The sequence below is a fragment of the Electrona antarctica genome, assembly GCF_951216825.1.
Source record: "Electrona antarctica genome assembly, chromosome: 8".
NCBI classification, from domain to species: domain Eukaryota; kingdom Metazoa; phylum Chordata; class Actinopteri; order Myctophiformes; family Myctophidae; genus Electrona; species Electrona antarctica.
Window position 1 is genome coordinate 30,367,908 of NC_136789.1, and position 21,791 is coordinate 30,389,698.

At 42.9% G+C, this 21,791-nt stretch overlaps 2 protein-coding genes across 2 annotated transcripts in view; both read right to left on the reverse strand.

Annotated features, from left to right (window-relative positions):
* trpv1 (transient receptor potential cation channel, subfamily V, member 1) overlaps window positions 1-6,327 on the reverse strand; it is a 50,488-nt gene extending 44,161 nt beyond the window's left edge. Inside the window, exons 1-4 of the mRNA XM_079507865.1 lie at window positions 6,221-6,327; window positions 4,201-4,325; window positions 3,625-3,777; window positions 1,756-1,893 (exon numbers count right to left, since the gene is read on the reverse strand). Of these exons, the coding sequence (XP_079363991.1) occupies window positions 1,756-1,893; window positions 3,625-3,777; window positions 4,201-4,325; window positions 6,221-6,300 (496 nt within the window). The 5' untranslated portion in view covers window positions 6,301-6,327. The remainder of the gene's footprint in view (window positions 1-1,755; window positions 1,894-3,624; window positions 3,778-4,200; window positions 4,326-6,220) is intronic.
* Window positions 6,328-10,752: 4,425 nt separating this feature from the next.
* On the reverse strand, window positions 10,753-21,791 carry shpk (sedoheptulokinase). Its single transcript, XM_079507291.1, has 7 exons — window positions 21,398-21,791; window positions 20,951-21,092; window positions 18,913-19,087; window positions 18,230-18,382; window positions 17,433-17,608; window positions 15,617-15,817; window positions 10,753-13,906 (listed from the first exon to the last, which is right to left on the reverse strand). Exons 1-7 carry the CDS (start codon window positions 21,533-21,535, stop codon window positions 13,503-13,505), a joined length of 1,389 nt encoding a protein of 462 aa, XP_079363417.1. The 5' UTR covers window positions 21,536-21,791; the 3' UTR covers window positions 10,753-13,502.

A 21,791-nucleotide genomic window follows, 5' to 3' on the forward strand; every position in this document is an offset into this window, starting at 1 on the left:
TTCAAATGATCGGAATCGGATCGGGAGCCAAAAAACGTGATCGGGACATCCCTAGTATCAATATTATATCATGTTATTAGACTGGAAATTGTCTGTGATTTGGGATATTGGACTGTTGTGATATATGGCATAAACTTGTTCTATAAAATATAAATATCGGATCGGGAAAAATCTGTATCGGCAGAAAAAACTATCATGGAGGACGGTCCACGAGGAAGGCCACGAGGAGCCCATGGTGCAGCTGCAGCACCACCACCACCACCACCAGGACCGAAAGGTGCACAACTTTACTGTGGACAGAAAGGTGAATCTGGATCGGGGGTTTACTCTGGACAGAAAGGTGAATCCGGACTGGAGGGTTACTCCGGACAGAAAGGTGAATCCGGACTGGGGGGGCTACACATAACATTTATATAACTGGAGACAAATACAAACTGACAATGAATAATATATAGCTTCAACCTGTCAGGCTGTTTTGGTACATATCTTCCGTTTCAGCCAATCACCTCCTTGTCTTGTTTCAGATCTGAAGGCGGTCATCAGCGTCTCCCCCAACATGAAGAGTGTTTCCGGAGGCCAGCAGCAGGTGCTGGAGGGTTTCAGCTTCGCTATCACCTGCTCCTTCCCGAAGGAACACCCTGACGCTTACTTCGACCTCAGGCTCGACTCCACGGACATAGACCAAAGGCCGTCCGCCCACGGCTCCGCCTGCTTCCTGCGTCCCGCAGCAGACCACACCCACCAGGGCAACTACCGGTGTCTGTATGCGTACACCGCCGCGGACGGTAGCCCCGCCTCCTCCTGGAGCAAGCCCCTCCCCCTCGCCGTCAGGGCTGCATCCGCTGATTCTTTTAACGATTCCAACGACGAAGACTTATACGACGAAGACTTCTACGACGAAGACTTCTACGACGAATGGGATGATTCGGATGATTGAGACGCAGTTATTTTTTCCTTTTCTTCTTCTTCTCTGGGAGAGGGGGGGGGGTCCGGATGGTCCGATCTAGATGGGCTCGTGTTCCTACTTCTATTGATCCCAAATGTCTTGCCATGGGCTCTGTTTAGTAGAAACAGAGCCCATGACAAGGTCCTTGTCGTCCAGTTTACCCAGCAGACCTCATAGAATAGAGCATCGCTATACTTAAGCTATTTGTTGCAGTCATAAGTGTTTTTTTTTTTAATGCATCAGTGTTGTTTTTAGCAGCAAATTTCTATTTTACTTTAGTCATAGTTTTTGGAATGAAACTTCATTTAATTTTAGTCAAATTTTAAAGTCTATTGCCTAACGAGCCATGCTACGAGCTGGCTGCTGTAATGCATTTCCAGAGTCTACTACATTGTTTTAAGCATTGTTATAATTTAGCTATTTAAAAATAGCAGATCTACAAGCTCATAGCGCGCCACCGAGTGGCGCGCTACGAGCTTGTAGGTCTGCTATTTTTGAAAAATCGTGAAATTTGTTTGTTTTTTTTAAATCTTTTTTTTTTTTTTTTTGAAAATAATTTGGGGACCCCCTAAAATAATTTGGCGACCCCCCGAGGGGTCGCGACCCACGGGTTGAGAACCCCTGCATTATAACACGCCCAACTCATGTAAAAGAAAAGGAAAACCCCGCCCAGTAGGGGAGGGGATGGGGAGGGGTTACCTTCCCCTCCACATCCCCTCCCATATTTCTCAGAGATTATAGCTCAGGTGTGATTTCACCCTATACACCGTCATGCATTGGCTGCCGCTAGAGAAAGCAAGAGCACTCACCAAAGTAGAAGCTGGGGCCATCTTGTGGCTGGAAGAACTTCCCACAGGCTTTGGCGTGTACGTCGGCTCCTTTCTTAACCAACAGCTCCACATAATACTGACTCCTCCTCTCAATGGCAATATGGAGAGCTGTTTGACCTGGTGGATTCACACATCAATATGGAGATATCAGTCTACAACACATGTGCACCTAAATATGCAAATGGACTCCAGGGGTAGGGCCCGACAAGCCTATGGCTTCTCCTCAGAAAGAAAGACAATTAAAATGATGTTTGTTATGCATGTACTGTATGTCCAACATTATGAAAATAAAACTGAACTGAACTGAGAGCTGTTTGACCTGGTGGACTCACACATCAATGCATGAGTCATTCCATAGTTGAACTGAACTGAGAGCTGTTTGACCTGGTGGACTCACACATCAATGCATGAGTCATTCCATAGTTGAACTGAACTGAGAGCTGTTTGACCTGGTGCACTCACACATCAATGCATGAGTCATTCCATAGTTGAACTGAACTGAGAGCTGTTTGACCTGGTGCACTCACACATCAATGCATGAGTCATTCCATAGTTGAACTGAACTGAGAGCTGTTTGACCTGGTGGACTCACACATCAATGCATGAGTCATTCCAAGGACTTACTGTTCCCCCCCCTGAAATGTCAAATAATAAAATACTAAATCATGCACTTGTTGTGTATACATTATACTTGTTCTGAGACAAAATGTAAAAGACAAATTTCCATTTAATGTAAACTTAATGCACAATATAAGTTTCTTTGTAGAAAACATCTTCCAAGATATTTGTAAAAAGAAATATCACAGAGCTCCAGACATTCTTCTCTTGTACTACCGTCTTGACGACCAATATATTTTAAAAAGAAAATGTTGTGTTCATTTGTTGATGTCTTTTGTAATCATTAATAGAATTATTTGATTTTTTTTTAACCCATTCTGGGCGGGAACCCCATTTTGGTGTTTTAACTAAGCATTATGTAATACTTTAGCTATTGAAAAATAGCAGATCTACAAGCTCATAGCGCGCCACCGAGTGGCGCGCTACGAGCTTGTAGGTCTGCTATTTTTGAAAAATCGTGAAAATGCGGCACAAATCTTTGAATATATATTCTTTCAGACGACTTTTTTTTATTTCGACAATTTACAAAGATAATAGTAAATATGCATTGAAATTGTGTTCCACAACATGTGTTTTGGACGAATCAGATTATTATATTAATGGTTTATGACCCGTATATGCACAGCTTTGTGTGTTTGTAGTGTGAATGGTGATGCATAAATTGTCCTCCAATTCTGTAACGACCCACCATACAGTACAGTACAGTACAGTACAGTACAGTACAGTACAGTACAGTACAGTACAGTACAGTACAGTACAGTACAGTACAGTACACCGAATATGTTGATTATTTACAATTTGTTTTGTCTCTCATATACTTTATTTTATGTATAGGATACTAGTTTTGAGATTGTGAACCAAAAACAAACAAAATAAATACAAGATCAATCTCATAGCCTTTCAGAACGTATATGTATCTGAGGCTATAGAGTTGTGAGAGACAGGGTCAGAGACATGGACGGATTCAAGTGAAAATAGTCCCTGTACACAAAATAAATCACAAAGGCCTCCCAAAACTCCCCCAATCGAACGCGAATCAGCCGTTGGCAAAAATAAATTGCCTACAGTGTGATTTGAGTCTGGTTTATTAGCCAGGCTAACAGACAGGGGCCCCCCATTAGCGCAGGGCCCCTCACTTGGCACAAGCCATAATCTGTGCCCGGTCAGGGGACAGACTGAAAGAAAGACTAGCAGAAAGACAACAACGAGAGACACGAGCGACAAATCTACCTTTGTAGTAGCTGTCTGTGAATGCCGCATTCACAAAGTCTTTGACGTCTCCCATTCTCTCGGAAATCTCCAGGAGAAATTCCACCACTTTGTTTTCCCCGTCTCTCAGGTTCAGAAGAGCCTTCTGCAGGGGATTCTTACCATAGGACTGATCTGAGGACATAAAGCAAAAGGACAAACTGTAATGCACTTAAGTTAAAACCCATTCATACCCGAGGACGCATCCGTGTGACCTTAGCTTTTAACGGCTTTTAACCATTCTTTTATACTTTAGCTGTTGAAAAATAGCAGATCTACAAGCTCGTAGCACGGCCCTGTGTGCCGCGCTACGAGCTTGTAGATCTGCTATTTTTTTAAATCGTGAAAATGTGTGCAAATCTTTTGAATATATTCTTTCACAGTGAGCGTTTTTAACTCAAACATTTGGGGGTGTTCCTGGAACAACAACATATTTTTCAGATGGGGGTCGGCGGCCAAATAAAGATAATTATGTGGGTCCTTGATATGAAAAGGTCTGAGAACCACTCAGTATAGAAACATGATTTAGAAGACATTTTGTAGAACAGTGTGTCTCACACTCTGAGTTGGTGAGTTTCTTCATGTTCTTCGTCAGGTACTGATGAAGGCCGTCCAGCTTCATGACATCCCCGCTGCCCGCTGCTTCAAACAACATTTCGATGTCAAATCTCTTGCGATCTCCTCTACAAAAAAAACAAACAAAAAAGTCATGTTTGCAGCTTTTGTGTCAACAGGCATTATTTTACAACATGTGTTTCCATAAAGGCAACAATATGGTTATGACTTTTTGGCAGCATATCATTGTGCTAATACAAGCAAGTGCTTACTGTAGGTACAGTTGTGCCCTCAGTACTGTTACTGAATACCAGACGACTCGCCCCTTTACCAACTCGCCCCCGCGAAATGTTTTAATGTAGTTAACAGTTAATTTAGTATTTCCCTCCCTCTCTGAAATCTGAAATGATCTTGTATACAGATTTATTTGATTGTATACAATTTACAATTTAGGCATTTAGCAGACGCTCTTAATCCAGAGCGACTTACAATAAGCAAGAACAAAAAGCATGGGAATACATCACATATGTAAAAAATGCATTTATCGCGAAACATGCGTAAGCTAAGAACGTGACTAGAACATATCTATATAATGACACTAATACATATAAACTATAACTAGAACATATCTATATAATGACACTATACATATAAACTACACATATATGCTATACTATGCTGTACATATATACTATGAAGTGCTATGACTACATACAATGCACTTATTGTGCTGTCTACATGACATGCTATAAGTCTGTTTCAAATACTATATAAGTCTAAGAAGTGCTGTCTAAGGGGGGTAGGGTAAGTGCTATGGGCCATGATGGAGTCTGAAAAGGTGGGTTTTCAGACTACGGCGGAAGATCGGGAGTGATGCTGCAGTTCTGATTGCAACGGGAAGTGCATTCCACAGTTTTGGGGCCAGAAGGGAGAAGAGTTTGGGACGTGTGGAGCGTTGTCCCGGCGTTTTTAGTGAGGGTACTTCCAGCTTCCCTGCGTTGGCTGATCTGAGTGCACGGGAGGGTTTGTAGGGTTCAATCATGCTGGCAAGATATGGGGGAGCCATACCTTTGGTTGCTTTAAATGCCAACATCAGAGTTTTGTATTCTGTGCGGGCAGCGACCGGGAGCCAGTGCAGGGAGCGGAGCAGGGGGGAGACATGTGAGAATTTTGGCTGGTTGAAGACCAAGCGAGCTGCGGCATTTTGGATCAGTTGGAGAGGCTTCAGTGCACATGCCGGTAGGCCAGTAAGGAGAGAGTTACAATAGTCAAGTTTTGACAGGACTGTTGTCTGGATTAGGAGCTGGGATGATTCCTGGGTGAGGAACGGTCTAATTCGTCGTATGTTATAGAGTGTGAACCTACATAGTATAGTAGTCGATCTCTATACTCTGTAAAATTAGGAAAGAATAACATGACACAGAGACGGTGACTGCTTAATTAAGTTCATTTAGGACCTTCTAGCAGTTAATTTCGTTTTATTAAACACATTTCTTCCGTGTAGCCCATGTTCTGTAATGGCATCATCATGCTATTATGCCTGTGGATATGCCCATTGGATAAATTAATATGATAATACCTTTTATATAATCACCAACATGAATGATGTTTGTTATTTACAGGTAGAGTAGAGTAGTGGTGCGAGATGGAAAAGGGGCGACCGTACCTGTTGACCGTAACTCTCTGTTGGCTCATATAATAAGAGAATAAAATGCCCTTAAAAGAGTGAATTACTTATCATAGAGCTACTACCTTTAAACACATCTTAAATCTGAGGTTTTTTGTATGCCATTTAAATAGTCTTGAGGAAAAGAAACGCTGCCATTTGTCCTAAAGTGACTGCAAAATAATTGCTGCTATTTGTTTACAAAATGCTCTACCCCCTCCAACTGTATATGCTTTCCCCATTTTCCCCAACTGTTTTTTTTAATTATATTTTGACACTTGCTTTGGCAATGTAAACGTGTGTTTTCTCATGCCAAAGAAGCTCCTTTGAATTGAAAATCGAGTGACTCTCTCTCACTTGTCAAAGAAGTTGAGATTAAACTTAATCTGGGGCTTGGCTCTTTCTATGTCCTCCTGGTACTGTCCTCCAGTGTCCATGGGGGCTCTGGGTGGGTCGGAGCTGCCCATCCCCAGGGCCGACGCCACGCGGTCCTTCGCGGTGTCTCTACCCCGGGCTCTCTCCTCGTCCGTGCGGTCGTCTGTCTCCAGGGAGAACACGGGAGCCCCGGGGCTCTGTGGCCTGCTCATGTTGACCTACAGTAGGGCACAGGGCAGCTCTGGAGGACGCAGGAAGGCACGGGTTCAATAGGGATTCACCGAAAGGGAAATTCTTGGCCGAAACCGAATATTGAATATAGGAAACAGTTGGCCGAAAACCGAATATCCGAATATGATTAATATTATATATCTTTTTTCCTACCATTGCTGTTACCTTAAAGCTACCTGATTTATGGCAAAAGAAATGGTTATGGCAAAACTTAACTTAAATAATAATCACTATTATGGGTCCATAAAACGTTTATTCAGCTCTTTTGAATGCATTAATTGCATACACTATTCGGTGATATATTTTCTGCCTATTAGGTTTAGGCCGAATAGGCCAAAATTGCCATTTTCTGCGGCCGAATATTCGGCGCATCACTAAATAAAACAGTATAAAGCAAGCGGTTTTCAAGCGGTGGTCCTTGAGGGGGTTCCAGGTGGTCCCCAGCTAAATGATGGAGAGTTGCTAACCAAATGGACCCTTATAGATCTTTAACTCTTGAGAGCGTAAAATGAAAACCAAATATACCCTTCATTTTACGCTCAAATGCCAAAGAAATAATGGACCTGGATATGAAAAGGGTTGAGAACCCCTGGAATAGAGCAGGGGTTCTCAACGTTTTGGGCCGGGGACCCCCGGAAATGCTTTGGCAACGTCTCGGGACCCCCGCCCCGCCCCCTCCCGACCCCCAATATAAATTGACTGCTACAATAACCTTAAACCATTTTGGGCGGGAACCCCTTTTGGTGTTTTAAGCATTGTTATAATTTAGCTATTGAAAAATAGCAGATCGAGCTTGTAGGTCTGCTATTTTTGAAAAATCATGAAAATAAAATGTTTTTTTTTTTTTTTTTTTTTGGAAAATAATTTGGGGACCCCCTAAAATAATTTGGCGACCCCCCGAGGGGTCGCGACCCACGGGTTGAGAACCCCTGGAATAGAGCATAAAACAAGCTTTGTACTTCCACACACACACACACACACATGACTCATGCAGGCACAGCACGGCTAACTTCAATTCCTCATTTATTAGTCTCTGTTTGACCATGAATAGCCTTTAGGTGTACCGTCTGGCACATGCAGACATGTGATGCCCCATCCAAGATGACTAACAAAGGGCTTTATTTAGCAGAAGTATTCTATCAATGAAGTAAACACCACATTTGCTATGGAAACTCATTTTTTCCCCCCTTCAGAATAAACAAAGAATTGTCAGTATGGCATGCCTCCAGAATGAACATTTATGAGAAGGTTGATCGGAGACAAATCATGTCATGTATAATGATAAATCATGTCAAATATCTAATAATAAAAATCTCTCAAGGAACGTCAGTAACCCTTTGTTCTTGTTCTCTTTTTTCAACTAAGAAAATGGGGCATGGGTGACTCAATATGGAACCTCTGAGGAATGCAGAAGAGGAATATGATGGCACAGCAAAACATAATGCTACCATTTATACTATACTATATCAAAACGATCAGTATCCGTTTGGAAAACATGGAGTTGGTTTGGAGAAACCTATCAAGTGTGTGCAACCAGTGGCGTGCACAGACATTTAGAGGGGCAGGTGCTCAAGTGAAAAAAAAAGGGCACCTTGTGCAGCGAGTGGAACCGGCCGGTTGCCATAATAGTGTGAGATTTATAGATTTTGGGGCCTAAATAATATACTAGAAGCTTTTTTTTATCAATAATTGATCAATGTGACCATGTTGGTCCACAGACTGTACAGTGGACCAAAAAAAAAAGGGCACATTGCCAAAAGGGCAGGGAGTGCTCTAGCACCCCCTAGTGTCTATCTGTGCACGCCACTGTGTGCAACGCATACATGAAACAGACAAGCCTCTTTGTTGAAAAGGTGTGAGTGTGTGTGTGTGTGTGTGTGTGTGTGTGTGTGTGTGTGCATTAATGACCGTAATGATGATGTCATTCTGTCACGGTGCATTATTCACGTGTATTATTGGCGTTCCAATCAGACAGACATTGAATTTGATTTGTCCCCCACAAATGATGTCCTCACATTCCTTGCATCAAGACCATATTTCATGCTTACTGTACTTTCATTGTCATTAGGCAGTGGTTTTCAAACCAGTGGTCCAGGGACCACCAGTGGTCCTTGAGGGGGTTCCAGGTGGTCCCCAGCTAAATGTGACCAGATTTGAATGAGAGCCTGCCATCGTGCAAATTCCAGCGTCTACACAATCAGAGCATGTCAAATATTGTAATTTGTTATCAATTTTGATCAACGTTTGCCTGTTATCTCTCCTATGGTACCACATCAATGGAATTGTGGGCAAAATGGTATCCAACGACAACAAAATATTTTTTTTCGTTTTGGGTCTGCGAGGCAAAATCTCATCAAACGGTGGTCCGTGGCTTAACCCATTTTGGGCGAGAACCCCTTTTGGTGTTTTAAACATCGTTATAATTTAGCTATTGAAAAATAGCAGATCTACAAGCTCATAGCGCGCCACCGAGTGGCGCGCTACGAGCTTGTAGGTCTGCTATTTTTTAAAAATCGTGAAAATATTTATTTCAGAAAACTGGACGATTTAGAAGAGTTTTGGGTTAAATGCCGAACAAACAATGGGCCTTGAGATGAAAAGGGTTGAAAACCACGGTCATATAAGGTTACTACCGACAGTCTTTTATCCTTTTACCTCCGATAACATCCCTAACAAACTTATACGATGCTAAAGTATTTATTTTTTTAACTTACATGGTATAAAGTCCTACTGCACCGAGCCAACGTCGCTCCTAAAAGGTCCCAAATCCAATGTGACGGAAGAGCCTCTGTGTGCGAACCGTAGACTGGGCCAGATGCTGTGTGGATTGCAAGGGCAGTGTAATTGTGTTTCGTGGGGATGCTCAGGGTTTGGTAGCGGTGATGAGATTACGGGCGGGGGAGGCAAGAGAGCCCAGATAGAGTGACCATCTCCTCTCCTGAGAGCATCAGAGCACATTACCGGACGTCTCGGAGCTTTTAAAAGGCTTCCGTGGCCATTGATGTATTGACTCTTTGGTCGGGGCTGAGACAGCAACAATGACCGTTATACTGCCATAGCGCAAGGCGTCAAAAACAACAAAGACACGTAAAATGCTCACGATGAGCATACATGTCACGCATCTATAAATACTTCCGGTCTCTACATTTTAACCCATTTTGACCTGAGATCAGATTCTAAAAATGTCTTCTACATCCTGACAGTTTTCTGAAAAAGCTATGTTTTTATGTCAGTCGTTCTTCGATTTTTAAAAAGTAGCAGACCTACAAGCTCGTAGCGCGCCACTCGGTGGCGCGCTATGAGCTTGTAGATCTGCTATTTTTCAATAGCTAAAGCATAACATGATGCTAACACCAAAAGGGGTTCCCGCCCCAAAATGGGTTAATTATGATGCCATGAGTCCATACCGAATGCGCATGACACGTCCTATATAGCTTGTCCCTTGTTTCCAAATGCACAGAATAAAAATGTGCATTTTAGTCTAAAGACCTAGTTATGCAGGAAGCATCGCCCTCTTCAATAGAATACTTGGGGGGGTGTGGTGTAGCAAAGAAACCCTCAGCCCCTGTACACGTAAATTGTGTCTTGGCTCCTTGCGAATATACACCAACAAGACTATTACATGCAACAGAGAAAGATACTTGGTACCCTGACTATTCAGTTCCTCTATTCTCCGTTACGGTGCCCCTGCAAAGACTCCAAACCTTACAATAAAGTCTGCAATGTTCAATCATACATCAATCACACAGTCCAGTCATATTTCTCAACAACACAGTCAAGTGCATTGTATGTATAATAGTGTCAGATCACAGAACAACAACAAAAGTCAGGTCAAGAAAAGACCAATTCTTTAAGTAAATCAAAAGTAACTACTTACCGTTTTGAACACTATGCAGTCAAAGGTTTTCCTGTCTCTCCTTTTTGTATCAGAATTATTGTGCAGAGCTTCCTGTGTGCTTTGCCTCTCTCTCTCTCTCTTCGTGGCTTTCTGCTTATTGAGCTCTCAGCGTGTATACTGTGTCTGTGTCTCTCAGCGTGTATACTGCGTCTGCATCTGTGTTCCTGTGACTGGGCGTGTGGTCTCCAAGTGTCTGCCTGTACTGGTTGATATCAGCTGCAGAGAATATGCTTCTGCTTTTATTTGAACAGATTTATATGGGGTCGAGAATGCACAATAAAATAAATATGTAATTCTACTCAACTTGAGAATGAATTCCTTACAAAACCTACAAGATTGAGATAAAGAATGAACAAAAGAATGCAATTAAATGTAACAATATATAATTCATGTTTATATATGAGCTAGGTACTGTGATAGACATGTTAACATGAAGTAATTTAATTGTTTTTACCGTATTTTAATTGGCAGATTTTGCTTGAGAGACAGGAAACCGAGGGCAAAGAGAAGGGAGACATGAGTCCGATTCAAACTCAGGTTCTTGCCTCTGCCCCAACGCACCAGGCACCCCAACCCAATCCATTTTTACACTCTCAGCATTAAGTGTATGCATGATTTGACTGTACATGAATCAAACAGGCCTGGGTAAAAAGGCACTAGCCAGATTAGCTTTGGAGGCGTTTCAGTGATGGCCCAGCCATTATTCCACAACACATACAAAAGGACAGCATACTTTATCACAATTAATACATTAAAATGTAAATATAACAAAAGTTACACCAAAAGTTGCCGATCTGCAAGCTCAGAACACGTCACGTCGCGGCTCGCAAGCTCTTAAAATAAATGTTAAAGGGAAAGTAATTTGGTGGTTAAATTAATTTTTTTAAATATATAAATATTTAACCAATGAAAAGGATTAACAAGAGCTTGTGTTGTGGCTAAATAATAATGACGGGGTTCGTTTTCTTTTATAAACATTTTCTAAAAACTGTTTTGGACCTGAGGTTTTCCATCCCACCACCATCTGTCCTTCCATGTACGGACATATTGATGACCCCAGTGATGTTTTGGGCAGCAGATTTTGATTTTAGTTTTAGTCATAGTCTCTTGAAACGTTTTATTTTAGTTTTAGTCACATTTTAGTCACCTGGAATGTTTTAGTGTTTAGTCTAGTTTTAGTTGACTAAATAGCATAAGATTTGTCAAAAATGTATTTTGGCAGGCCTTGATGCCGTCGGAATGACTGATTTTACACCTGCTGAAAATAGCCGATCTACAAGCACACAACAAAGTTGTGTGCTTGTAGATCGGCTATTTTCGCCATGTAAAACAAGTGTAAAATGACTTATACTGGATATCTTGTCCACTAGTCCCTCCCTAACATTTTAGTCTAGTTTATTTGTTGACGAAATCGTCAGTATATTTAGTCTTAGTTTTTGTCATCATAGCTTAGTTTCCATTTAGTTTTTGTCAGTGTAGTCGACGAACATTTTTCGTCTTAGTTTTAGTCGACGAAAACAACACTGTGTGGCAAAGACCTGTCCTTGTCCGTTAGACGTTCTGTTTTACACAGCATTGTAATGTCCTTATTTTGATCATAAACCCCACTTACTGAATGCCAGTCTCCAGGTTTTCTTCAGAATATGTATGTCACTGATTTACTACTATGACACACTATGGCATACGAGTCCAACTAGTACTAGTGGTTCTCAAAGGTTTTCTTTGCAACGACCACCTCATACATTCCCTCCCGTTACCATAGGCGGTGTAGCGTGAGGCCAGTGCCAGTGAAACGCGCGACATAATAAGCAGAGAAGAAGAAGCGTTATCCGGCCGACCCGGAAGAGATTGTCCTCCATTTCCGGGCCAGGCTCGCTCGCGGATACATGTGTTCTGCCGATCTGACTATTATTATGGTTATCGCAACCTCTAATTAATGTTTTATTAAGATCCCAACATCGTACTTTATCCCATTCTGAGCACTTTAAACACTAATAACCGCATGTGCATGTGCGTGCACAGAGGATTGGGATGTAGGCTGTTTCTACCATGGGAGGCCTATGGAGGCTATAGCGACAGGAGCTAAAATAAGGTAAAATATTATTTTTAAAGCTGGATTGATGCTCCTTAATCAAATCTCGTGATCTTGTGAATGGCCAAGATGGTAATAACAGCTTTTCTCGAGATATCTCGAGAAATGGCATGGATTGTGTTAACTCACAGACCTGTTATGGTCATTCAGGGCTACCTCATATCTTTATGCTTTTCTGCTAATATTATTGTCCGCTCGTTTTGCATGTCCGTGGCAGAAAAAAAGAGCATTTTGACAAAAATGTCCACCACAATGATGATGACCCCTGCATCCGACAGGGGTGGACTGGCCACAGGACATAGCAGGCATATGCCCGGTGAGCCGACCCTCTGGTGGGCCGACCCTCTGGTGGGCCGACCCTCTGGTGGGCCGACCGTCTGGGCCAAATGTTACATTAGTTGTCTGTTGGTTGTGTATCATTTATGTTGTACTGTAATTGTGGTGGTGTTAAAGGAGAATTCCATGCTAGAAGGCTTTCTTACCTTTCTTTGTAGTCGTTACGTCCCCACCAAAGAGGTCCAGGTGTTATTTGTAGTCGTTACGTCCCCACCAAAGAGGTCCAGGTGTTTTTTGTGCAAAAACTCCTTATTGGCTATTTCCCCTACCATAAGCCCTCAATTAATTGCATTGAATGGGAATTGAATGGGGCTATGGGGTGTTGTGCTAATTCGCTTATTTCCATCGAAATAAGTAGTAAAGTGTGCCGCTTGGGATATTATTTACATTATGAATACAAAAAATATATAATTTTGAGCGATGGAAATAAGCGAATTAGCACAACACCCCATAGCCCCATTCAATTCAATGCAATTCATTTAGGGCTTATGGTAGGGGAAATAGCCAATAAGGAGCTTTTGCACAAAATAACACCTGGACCTCTTTGGTGGGGACGTAACAACTACAAAGAAAGGTAAGAAAGCCTTTTAGTATGGAATTCTCCTTTAAGGGCTTGTATTACAAGTATTTGTAATATGGGCCTCCACCCCGAAAAGTCAGTAGAGTATCTGCGCGCTGGTTGTGGTGGGCCAACGATACAACGTTGGTCAAACTCTGTCACAGAACACCATGGCCACGCCCGCCGCCGAGTCCACATGTTCGCTGTACTCCACCGCGTGCTGAGGGCAGAACGTCCTCTCCGCCTCCTGCCTCAGCGCCTCGTTGCGACAGAGGGCGCTGCCCGTCCCGATGACCCTCTTCACGCCGGCCTGCCGCAGCGAGGCCGCGGGCATCATGGAGGCGAGGTTGTCCAGGATGCCGCGGCACAGCGCCCGGGTGACGTGGCCCAGGGACAGGTTGGCGGCGGAGATGTCCAGCACGGCGCCCAGCGCGCGCGGCTCGTGCCGCTCTCCGAGGAGGGTGGGCCTTACCGTCAGGTCGGTGTTCTCTTGGCTCAGAGCGCGGCAGATCAGCTTCTCGTACAGACCTGAAGGATCGCTGATCTCCACTCCTAAAAAAAATAGCAGAACGGTGTAGATTAGGCCTGACGTCGAAATAAAAAAAACGTTCCCACTGAAAGAATATATATTCAAATATTTGTGCCGCATTTTTACGATTTTTCAAAAATAGCAGACCTACAAGCTCGTAGCGCGCCACTCGGTGGCGCGCTATGAGCTTGTGGATCTGCTATTTTCAATAGCTAAAGTATAACATAATGCTTAGTTAAAACACCAAAATGGGTTCCCGTCCAGAATGGGTTAAAACCGATAACTTCCTGCTTCTCAAGACCGATACTGATACTAATAACCGATAATAAATTGAAATCAGACCAGTCTTAAGTGAGTGGTGCAACAGTGCCCCCTGTTGGTACTCTAAACATAGGGACAAACATAGGGACATTGATGTTCCTCACCACTCAAAAAGACATACTAGTGAGTAAGGGTACATTTAACATAGTTTTGACCTAAGCAAATACAGTATATCATGAATACCTATGACAAAAAAGCATCAGGGTGCTTTGTCAGCAGATACAACTAATCACTTAGCAGAACTGCAAGCATATGAGAATATATGTGACCAAATTTGAATTTTAGTTTTTTCATGTCATATGAAAGCAGGGAATCATAGCTTCAAATTGACATATTGGTTGTTCAGTTTGACCCACCAGTTTTGGAGATGTGGCTTATAGAGTAATGTCTTGCAGAGAAACAGCGAGTTGAGAAAACAGGCTTGAAAGGATCACTTCTGTGGTCTCTAACATTACACCTAGCTACATGTTTGGGCATTTATTTCATATTTACATGTCGATTTCAGCTCTGACACTTAGTTCAGGCATGCTCTAGTAGTCTAGTATGTGAAGAGTCTGCCTGTGATATCAACTCATTTTTTTTTTTTAAAGGGAAAAAAAGTTTTTCTCCTCTGGTGAAAAGCTGGAATTTGCACGATGGCAGTCTCTCGGTCAAATCTGGTCACATATAAAATAAAGAATATACAATATATTATCTGTTAATAATGTTATCAGAACCTCCCCCTGGCCAGAACTCCTCCCTGTCAGGTGAAAAGAAGCAGCTTGGACTCCTCATGCATAGAAGGGAGCACGAGGTCAGTCTGCTGCCCCCCCCCCCCCCCCCAGGTAGCCCCCAGGATTATATTAGATAATTGACACTGGGGGCGTGTTCGGAAATAGGGCACCGGGGCGCACTCGCCTATTACTTTGCATTGCACAGTGCGCTATTTCCGAACACGCCCTGGGTGAAAAAAATGGGTTGCAAAATCGTGGGATAAAAATTAAAAAGAAAATAATAATAATAATAATAATGAATCGTTAATATTTAATTATACAAATCGATTTTCATTTTGGACACATTTACACATCCCTAATAATAATATAATCAGATTTATCGGGATGATGCCATAATTCCTGATATCGGGCCGATAAGTATCAGGGCAGATAATTATGGTGGATGAAATGTGAAATGTGATATGCCTCCGCCCCCCCCCCCCCCATCTGAAAATATGTTCTTCCAGGGACTCCCCAGAAGCAAAGATTTGAGTTAAAATGTTCACTCTGTAAGTCTGTAATAATATATATTCAAAGATTTGAGGCACATTTTTCAAAAATAGCAGACCTACAAGTTCAGATCTGCTATTTTTCAATAGTTAAAACACCAAAAGGGGTTCCCGCCCAAAATGGGTTAATACATAGGTGAAAATGTCCTACCGAGCTCGTTCATCCATGCGCCAAGCATTCCCACAAAAGTGGCCATGGCGTTTCCTCCATTGAGTGACGCTGCCACAGCCAAGTAGGAGCCGTCAAAGTAGGGCACGTGAGAGACGGAAGACATGGGCTGAGGAACGTCTGGAGGCTTGAAACCACCAGGCATTGCGTAGGTCAGCTGTGCTGAGGTGCTTATGTTGAGAACTAGGACATTACAAGAGGGATAAGAACATAGTATATATTAACCCATTTTGACCTGAGATCAGATTCTAAAAATGTCTGTTTGAAAATGAGAGTTTTCTGAAAAAGCTATGTTTCTATGTCAGTCGTTCTTCGATTTTTCAAAAATAGCAGACCTACAAGCTCGCCACTCGGTGGCGCGCTATGAGCTTGTAGATCTGCTATTTTTCAATAGCTAAAGCATAACATAATGCTAACACCAAAATGGGTTAATAGGAATTGCTGGGGAAGATCTTATGATCAATAATAATAATAATCTTTATTGTCTCGAAGGATATTTGTCTTCACAGTCTGTTCAAACACCCACATCAAAAAACAACACATAGCACATAACACCAAGACAATACAAAAACATGAGGTCCCCAGACTCCCCACTGTATACAGAACCATAGGGGCAGTTTGTTTGTTTGTCGCGATGGCTGAGGGGACAAAACTCCGACTAAAACGGACCTTTTTCCATGGCAAGGTTCTGTATCTTTGTCCAGATGGCATGAGGTTAAAAGAATAAAATAAAAATAAAAAGTGTAAGGAGCATTAAACTCAAGCGATAACCCACCTGTCTCATAGAATCCCCCCCCAGTCATAGGAGGAGTTTGAATGAATGTTACAATTATGTTACAATTATGGATGTAATTTGAAAATTAAGACTAATCAGACTAAACTTTTTTTGGAATATTAAATAAAGTTCTCCGTCTCACACTTATTATGCCAGTGATGACCCTCCCCCTGTGCCAATTAAATTCTGCCAATGTTGGCACCCGTGCCTAAGGCTGTCTACCCCCTGCTCTACACCACTGGTAGCTAAGCTCTAAGGCTGCCTAACCCCTGCTCTACACCACTGGTAGCTAAGCTCTAAGGCTGCCTACCCCCTGCTCTGCACCACTGGTAGCTAAGCTCTAAGGCTGCCTACCCCCTGCTCTACACCACTGGTAGCTAAGCTCTAAGGCTGCCTACCCCCTGCTCTACACCACTGGTAGCTAAGCTCTAAGGCTGCCTACCCCCTGCTCTGCACCACTGGTAGCTAAGCTCTAAGGCTGCCTACCGCCTGCTCTACACCACTGGTAGCTAAGCTCTAAGGCTGCCTACCCCCTGCTCTACACCACTGGTAGCTAAGCTCTAAGGCTGCCTACCCCCTGCTCTACACCACTGATAGCTAAGCTCTAAGGCTGCCTACCCCCTGCTCTGCACCACTGGTAGCTAAGCTCTAAGGCTGCCTACCCCCTGCTCTACACCACTGGTAGCTAAGCTCTAAGGCTGCCTACCCCCTGCTCTACACCACTGGTAGCTAAGCTCTAAGGCTGCCTACCCCCTGCTCTACACCACTGGTAGCTAAGCTCTAAGGCTGCCTACCCCCTGCTCTACACCACTGGTAGCTAAGCTCTAAGGCTGCCTACCCCCTGCTCTACACCACTGGTAGCTAAGCTCTAAGGCTGCCTACCCCCTGCTCTACACCACTGGTAGCTAAGCTCTAAGGCTGCCTACCCCCTGCTCTACACCACTGGTAGCTAAGCTCTAAGGCTGCCTACCCTCTACACCACTGGTAGCTAAGCCCTCGGTGTGTAATGTTATATATGTTCACCGGCGTCCGTCGGGGCGGTCATGCAGGAGTACACGGAGCACTGGAAGTCTCCCAGGGCCGCCCCCACTGGTGTGAGTGCAGGGATGCCATGCCAGGCCCTGCACGTCCCTCCAGCCACGCAACCGGATGCCACACACTGAGGGAGCAGGTGCACCGGGAAGCCAGCGCTCTTCAAACTATATCGCACACACGCAACGCACGCACACACGCACGCAACGCACGCACGCACGCACACACACACACACACGCGCGCACAAACAGATGCTTTTAGTTGACGTGCAGCATACACACAGCAAGTATACAAGTAAGTGTGAATAGGATGTAGTTCAGTATAAGTACACACAAAAGTACTTTAGTACAGCCAGGACATGCACAAAAGTACTTTAGTACAGCCAGGACATGCACAAAAGTACTTTAGTACAGCCAGGACATGCACAAAAGTACTTTAGTACAGCCAGGACATGCACAAAAGCTATTCTAATATCGCTAGTTTTCTATCTTTTTAATACTGTATTAGTCGGAAATGCAAACAGCACGTGATATACAGTAAGACATTAAAGATGGGAGTGATATACAGTAAGACATTAAAGATGGGAGTGATATACAGTAAGACATTAAAGATGGGAGTGATATACAGTAAGACATTAAAGATGGGAGTGATATACAGTAAGACATTAAAGATGGGAGTGATATACAGTAAGACATTAAAGATGGGAGTGATATACAGTAAGACATTAAAGATGGGAGTGCCGTGATTTTTCCCCCACCCTATAACATGATCATCAACCAATGCTTACATGTCCACATTCCACTGGCTAGTGGCGGTGTTGAAGTATCCCCAGCTGGCTGCGTTCTGGGCGGTCATCACACAGGTCTCCAGACCACAGAGCATGGACACCACGTAGTCCTGGATAGTCCCTGCTACCGTGAAGTCCGCCAGGAACTCTGCTCTGCGGTCAGGTCAGAGAACATTATTTTTAGATTTCCAAGAATGGATTGAAACTCTGGTTACAGATATCTACCAGGTCTACCAGTGAATTCCCTGAAAAAAGAAAGAAAGTACAACGTGTGCACATGCACGTCAGATTTTTTTTTTAAAAGAAGGAGATCTGGGCTCTCGAGGTTAAAAGAGTCAACAGCCTTTATTTAATACAGCACCAACATGTTTGGACCTGAGGTGGTCTTCATCAGGGGTAAAGGGTGATTATTTTATTTTTTTACTAATTTACTCATTCTTATCCCACGATTTTGTAACCCATTCTTTTCACCCAGTGTCAATTAGCTAAATGTGATCCTGGGCTCTACACTCCCTCCGCCAACCTGGTGAGGGAGTGCATTAGCTAAATGTGATCCTGGGCTCTACACTCCCTCCGCTCTACACTCCCTCCGCCAACCTGGTTTTTCAATAGCTAAAGTATAACATGATGCTTAGTTAAAACACCAAAAGGGGTTCCCGCCCAGAATGGGTTAATGGACTGACCTGTGTTTCATGTACCAGAAGATAGTGGCACAGCCAAACCCCGTGGCCACACTGAGGTGCGAGCGTGGCTTGGGAAGAGAGGACAGGAAGTCAGTGCCGCAGCGCCCGTCCTGCCAGGTGATCAGCTGACTGGAGTCTTTGGCCGTGAAGAAATCTCCAGTGGACCAATCACAAGCTAGGAAGAACAAAGAACGATGGTGATGATTACCAAGTGGTGGAAAGAGTACAAGTATTGGGAATTGGAATCACTCAAGTAAAGTACAACTACCTCAAAATTGTACAGTAAAGTCAAAGTAAAAAATGTGCCTAGTTAGTAGTTACCGTACTTTCCACCACTAATTATTACACTGTAGTACTGGGGTAGGCAACCTTAGGCACGGGTGCCAACATTGCACAGCCTGGGAAGGGTGATCACGTCTGGCACACTGAGACACTTATGCTTAGATAGCACTTATTGTAGACTTTATACAGACTTATAGCATGCAATGTAGACAGCACTAGAATTGCATTGTATGTAGTCATAGCACGTTATAGTATATATGTATAGTATTGTATAGTATATATGTATAGTTTATATTGTATAGTTAGTTATTAGTTTCATTATATAGAGATTCCACTCTCACGTTCCTAGCTTACGCATGTTTCTTGAATATTACTCTTTATGTATGTGATGTATTGCCATGCTTTTTTGTTCTTACCTAATGTAAATCGCTCTGGATTAAGAGCGTCTGCTAAATGCCTAAATTGTAAATTGTATAGTGAGACAGAGACAGTTAAATATTAAGGTTTAGTCAGTTAACTCACATCTACATGACTGGGGTAGGGATTCTGGGAGATATAGGTAGCCTGGCTAATAAGCCAGACGCGAATCAGCCGGTGGACAGTGTGATATCTTCCGCCGTAGTCTGAAAGCCCACCTGTTCAGAGTTCAGACTCCATCATGGCCCGTAGCACTTACCCTAGCTCCTTAGATAGCACTTTATGTAGACTTAGATAGCATTTTATACAGACTTATAGCATGTTACGTAGACAGCACTAGAATTGCATTGTGGAATGCACTTCCCGTTGCAATCAGAACTGCAGCATCACTCCCAATCTTCCACTGTAGTCTGAAAACCCACCTTTTCAGACTCCATCATGGCCCATAGTACATATGTATAGTATATATGTATAGTTTATATGTATAGTGTCATTATATAGATATGTTCTAGTTACGTTCTTAGCTTACGCATGTTTCATGATAAATGCATTTTATATATGTGATGTATTCCCATGCTTTTTTGTTCTTGCCTATTGTAAATCGCTCTGGATTAAGAGCGTCTGCTAAATGCCTAAATTGTAAATTGTAGTATAGTATAGTATAGTATAGTATAGTATATGTACGCATGTTTCATGATAACTACTCTTTATGTATGTGATGTATTGCCTTCTGTTCTTGCTTATTCAGGGATTAAAGCCAAAAAAAATCCCAAGACTGCATTTTGTTTTTGCAAATCTGCACTGATCTCATTAAATGACCCCTATGAAATCCTCAGGACTGAAATCAGTCCCCAGGACAGAGAACTTAAAGCCCTGTGCTTATTGTCAGTCGCTCTGGATTAAGAGCGTCTGCTAAATGCCTAATTGAGTCTGACTTTAGCCAGGCTAGGAGATATAGGTGGGTTATTATTGCTCTCAGTTTAATGATCATTACATCCTGATCATGTGAAAGAAAACATTTCTAAAAGGTTATGTGTATCCTCTGTATGGACAATCAAAATAAATCAGATGGGAATATTTAAGTTTGATGTTCTGTCATAATTATATTATGGCACACACCGACTATCACAAAAATGATCTTCATGTGAAAAAGGTTGCAAACTCCTGAGTGCAACTCTTGAGAGCCTCCAGCAGGGGGAACTGACACACCACACACTGACAGTCAGAAAAGGCACAGACAGACTAGACAGCATCAGGAGAGCCAGCCAGCCAGTCAGTGAGAGAACATACATAAACAAAGCAGTGACATTTATATGACATTAATTCTTCTTCTTCTTACCGCTCTTTGCCTTCCAAAACACAACGCCGTGCATTTGTCCAGACACTCCGATCCCGACGACATTCTGCCGCTTGTCCCTCGGCAGGAAAGCGATGCATTCGTTCAGGGTTCTTATGATCTGGCCAGTGTCCTGCTCTTTAGCCTGGATAGTATCATGACAGACAAAACACAACACAACACATGCATTCATTGGTGCAGTGGTCAGCACTGGTCACTACAAACAGAACAGATGTAGGCCTAACTAACACTTGTCATTGTCAGACATTGTGGTGGTGTAGCCTAAGATTTAGCCTCTCATAGATGTATTTTTCGATTCTGACATTGTCAGAATCGATAAATACATCTACGAGAGTCTAAATCTTAGGCTAGTGGAGTGGTGGTGCATGCATGGTGCACTGCATATGTATCACTGACTGTTTAAACTACTACACTTGACTTAAAGCTTACCTGCAGTTCTTTACAGTCGTCGATATCAGAGGTTGTTTCCACGGAGTGCTGCGCGACCACACGTTTAGACCCGTGTTCTATCAGAACGGCCTTTATGGAGGTGGTTCCGACATCTAAGCCCAGCACATACTTTGACATGGTTACAGTTATATGGACAGACAGTGGCACTGTTTTTATGTCTTCCTGTTTTGTGGTACATTGGACCCACTTGTCTTAAATTCCCACAACCCTATGGACAGCAGCAACGGCCACAGTTTTACGTTTAACGAAATCTACAATATTATATTTTTAAAGCTATTTTATAAAAAGCTACACTATAGTGGCATTATTTGGGTCGTCATTCATCATAGCAAGCAGAACAGAAAAGGATACATTTTTAACGTCTCCTCCTCCT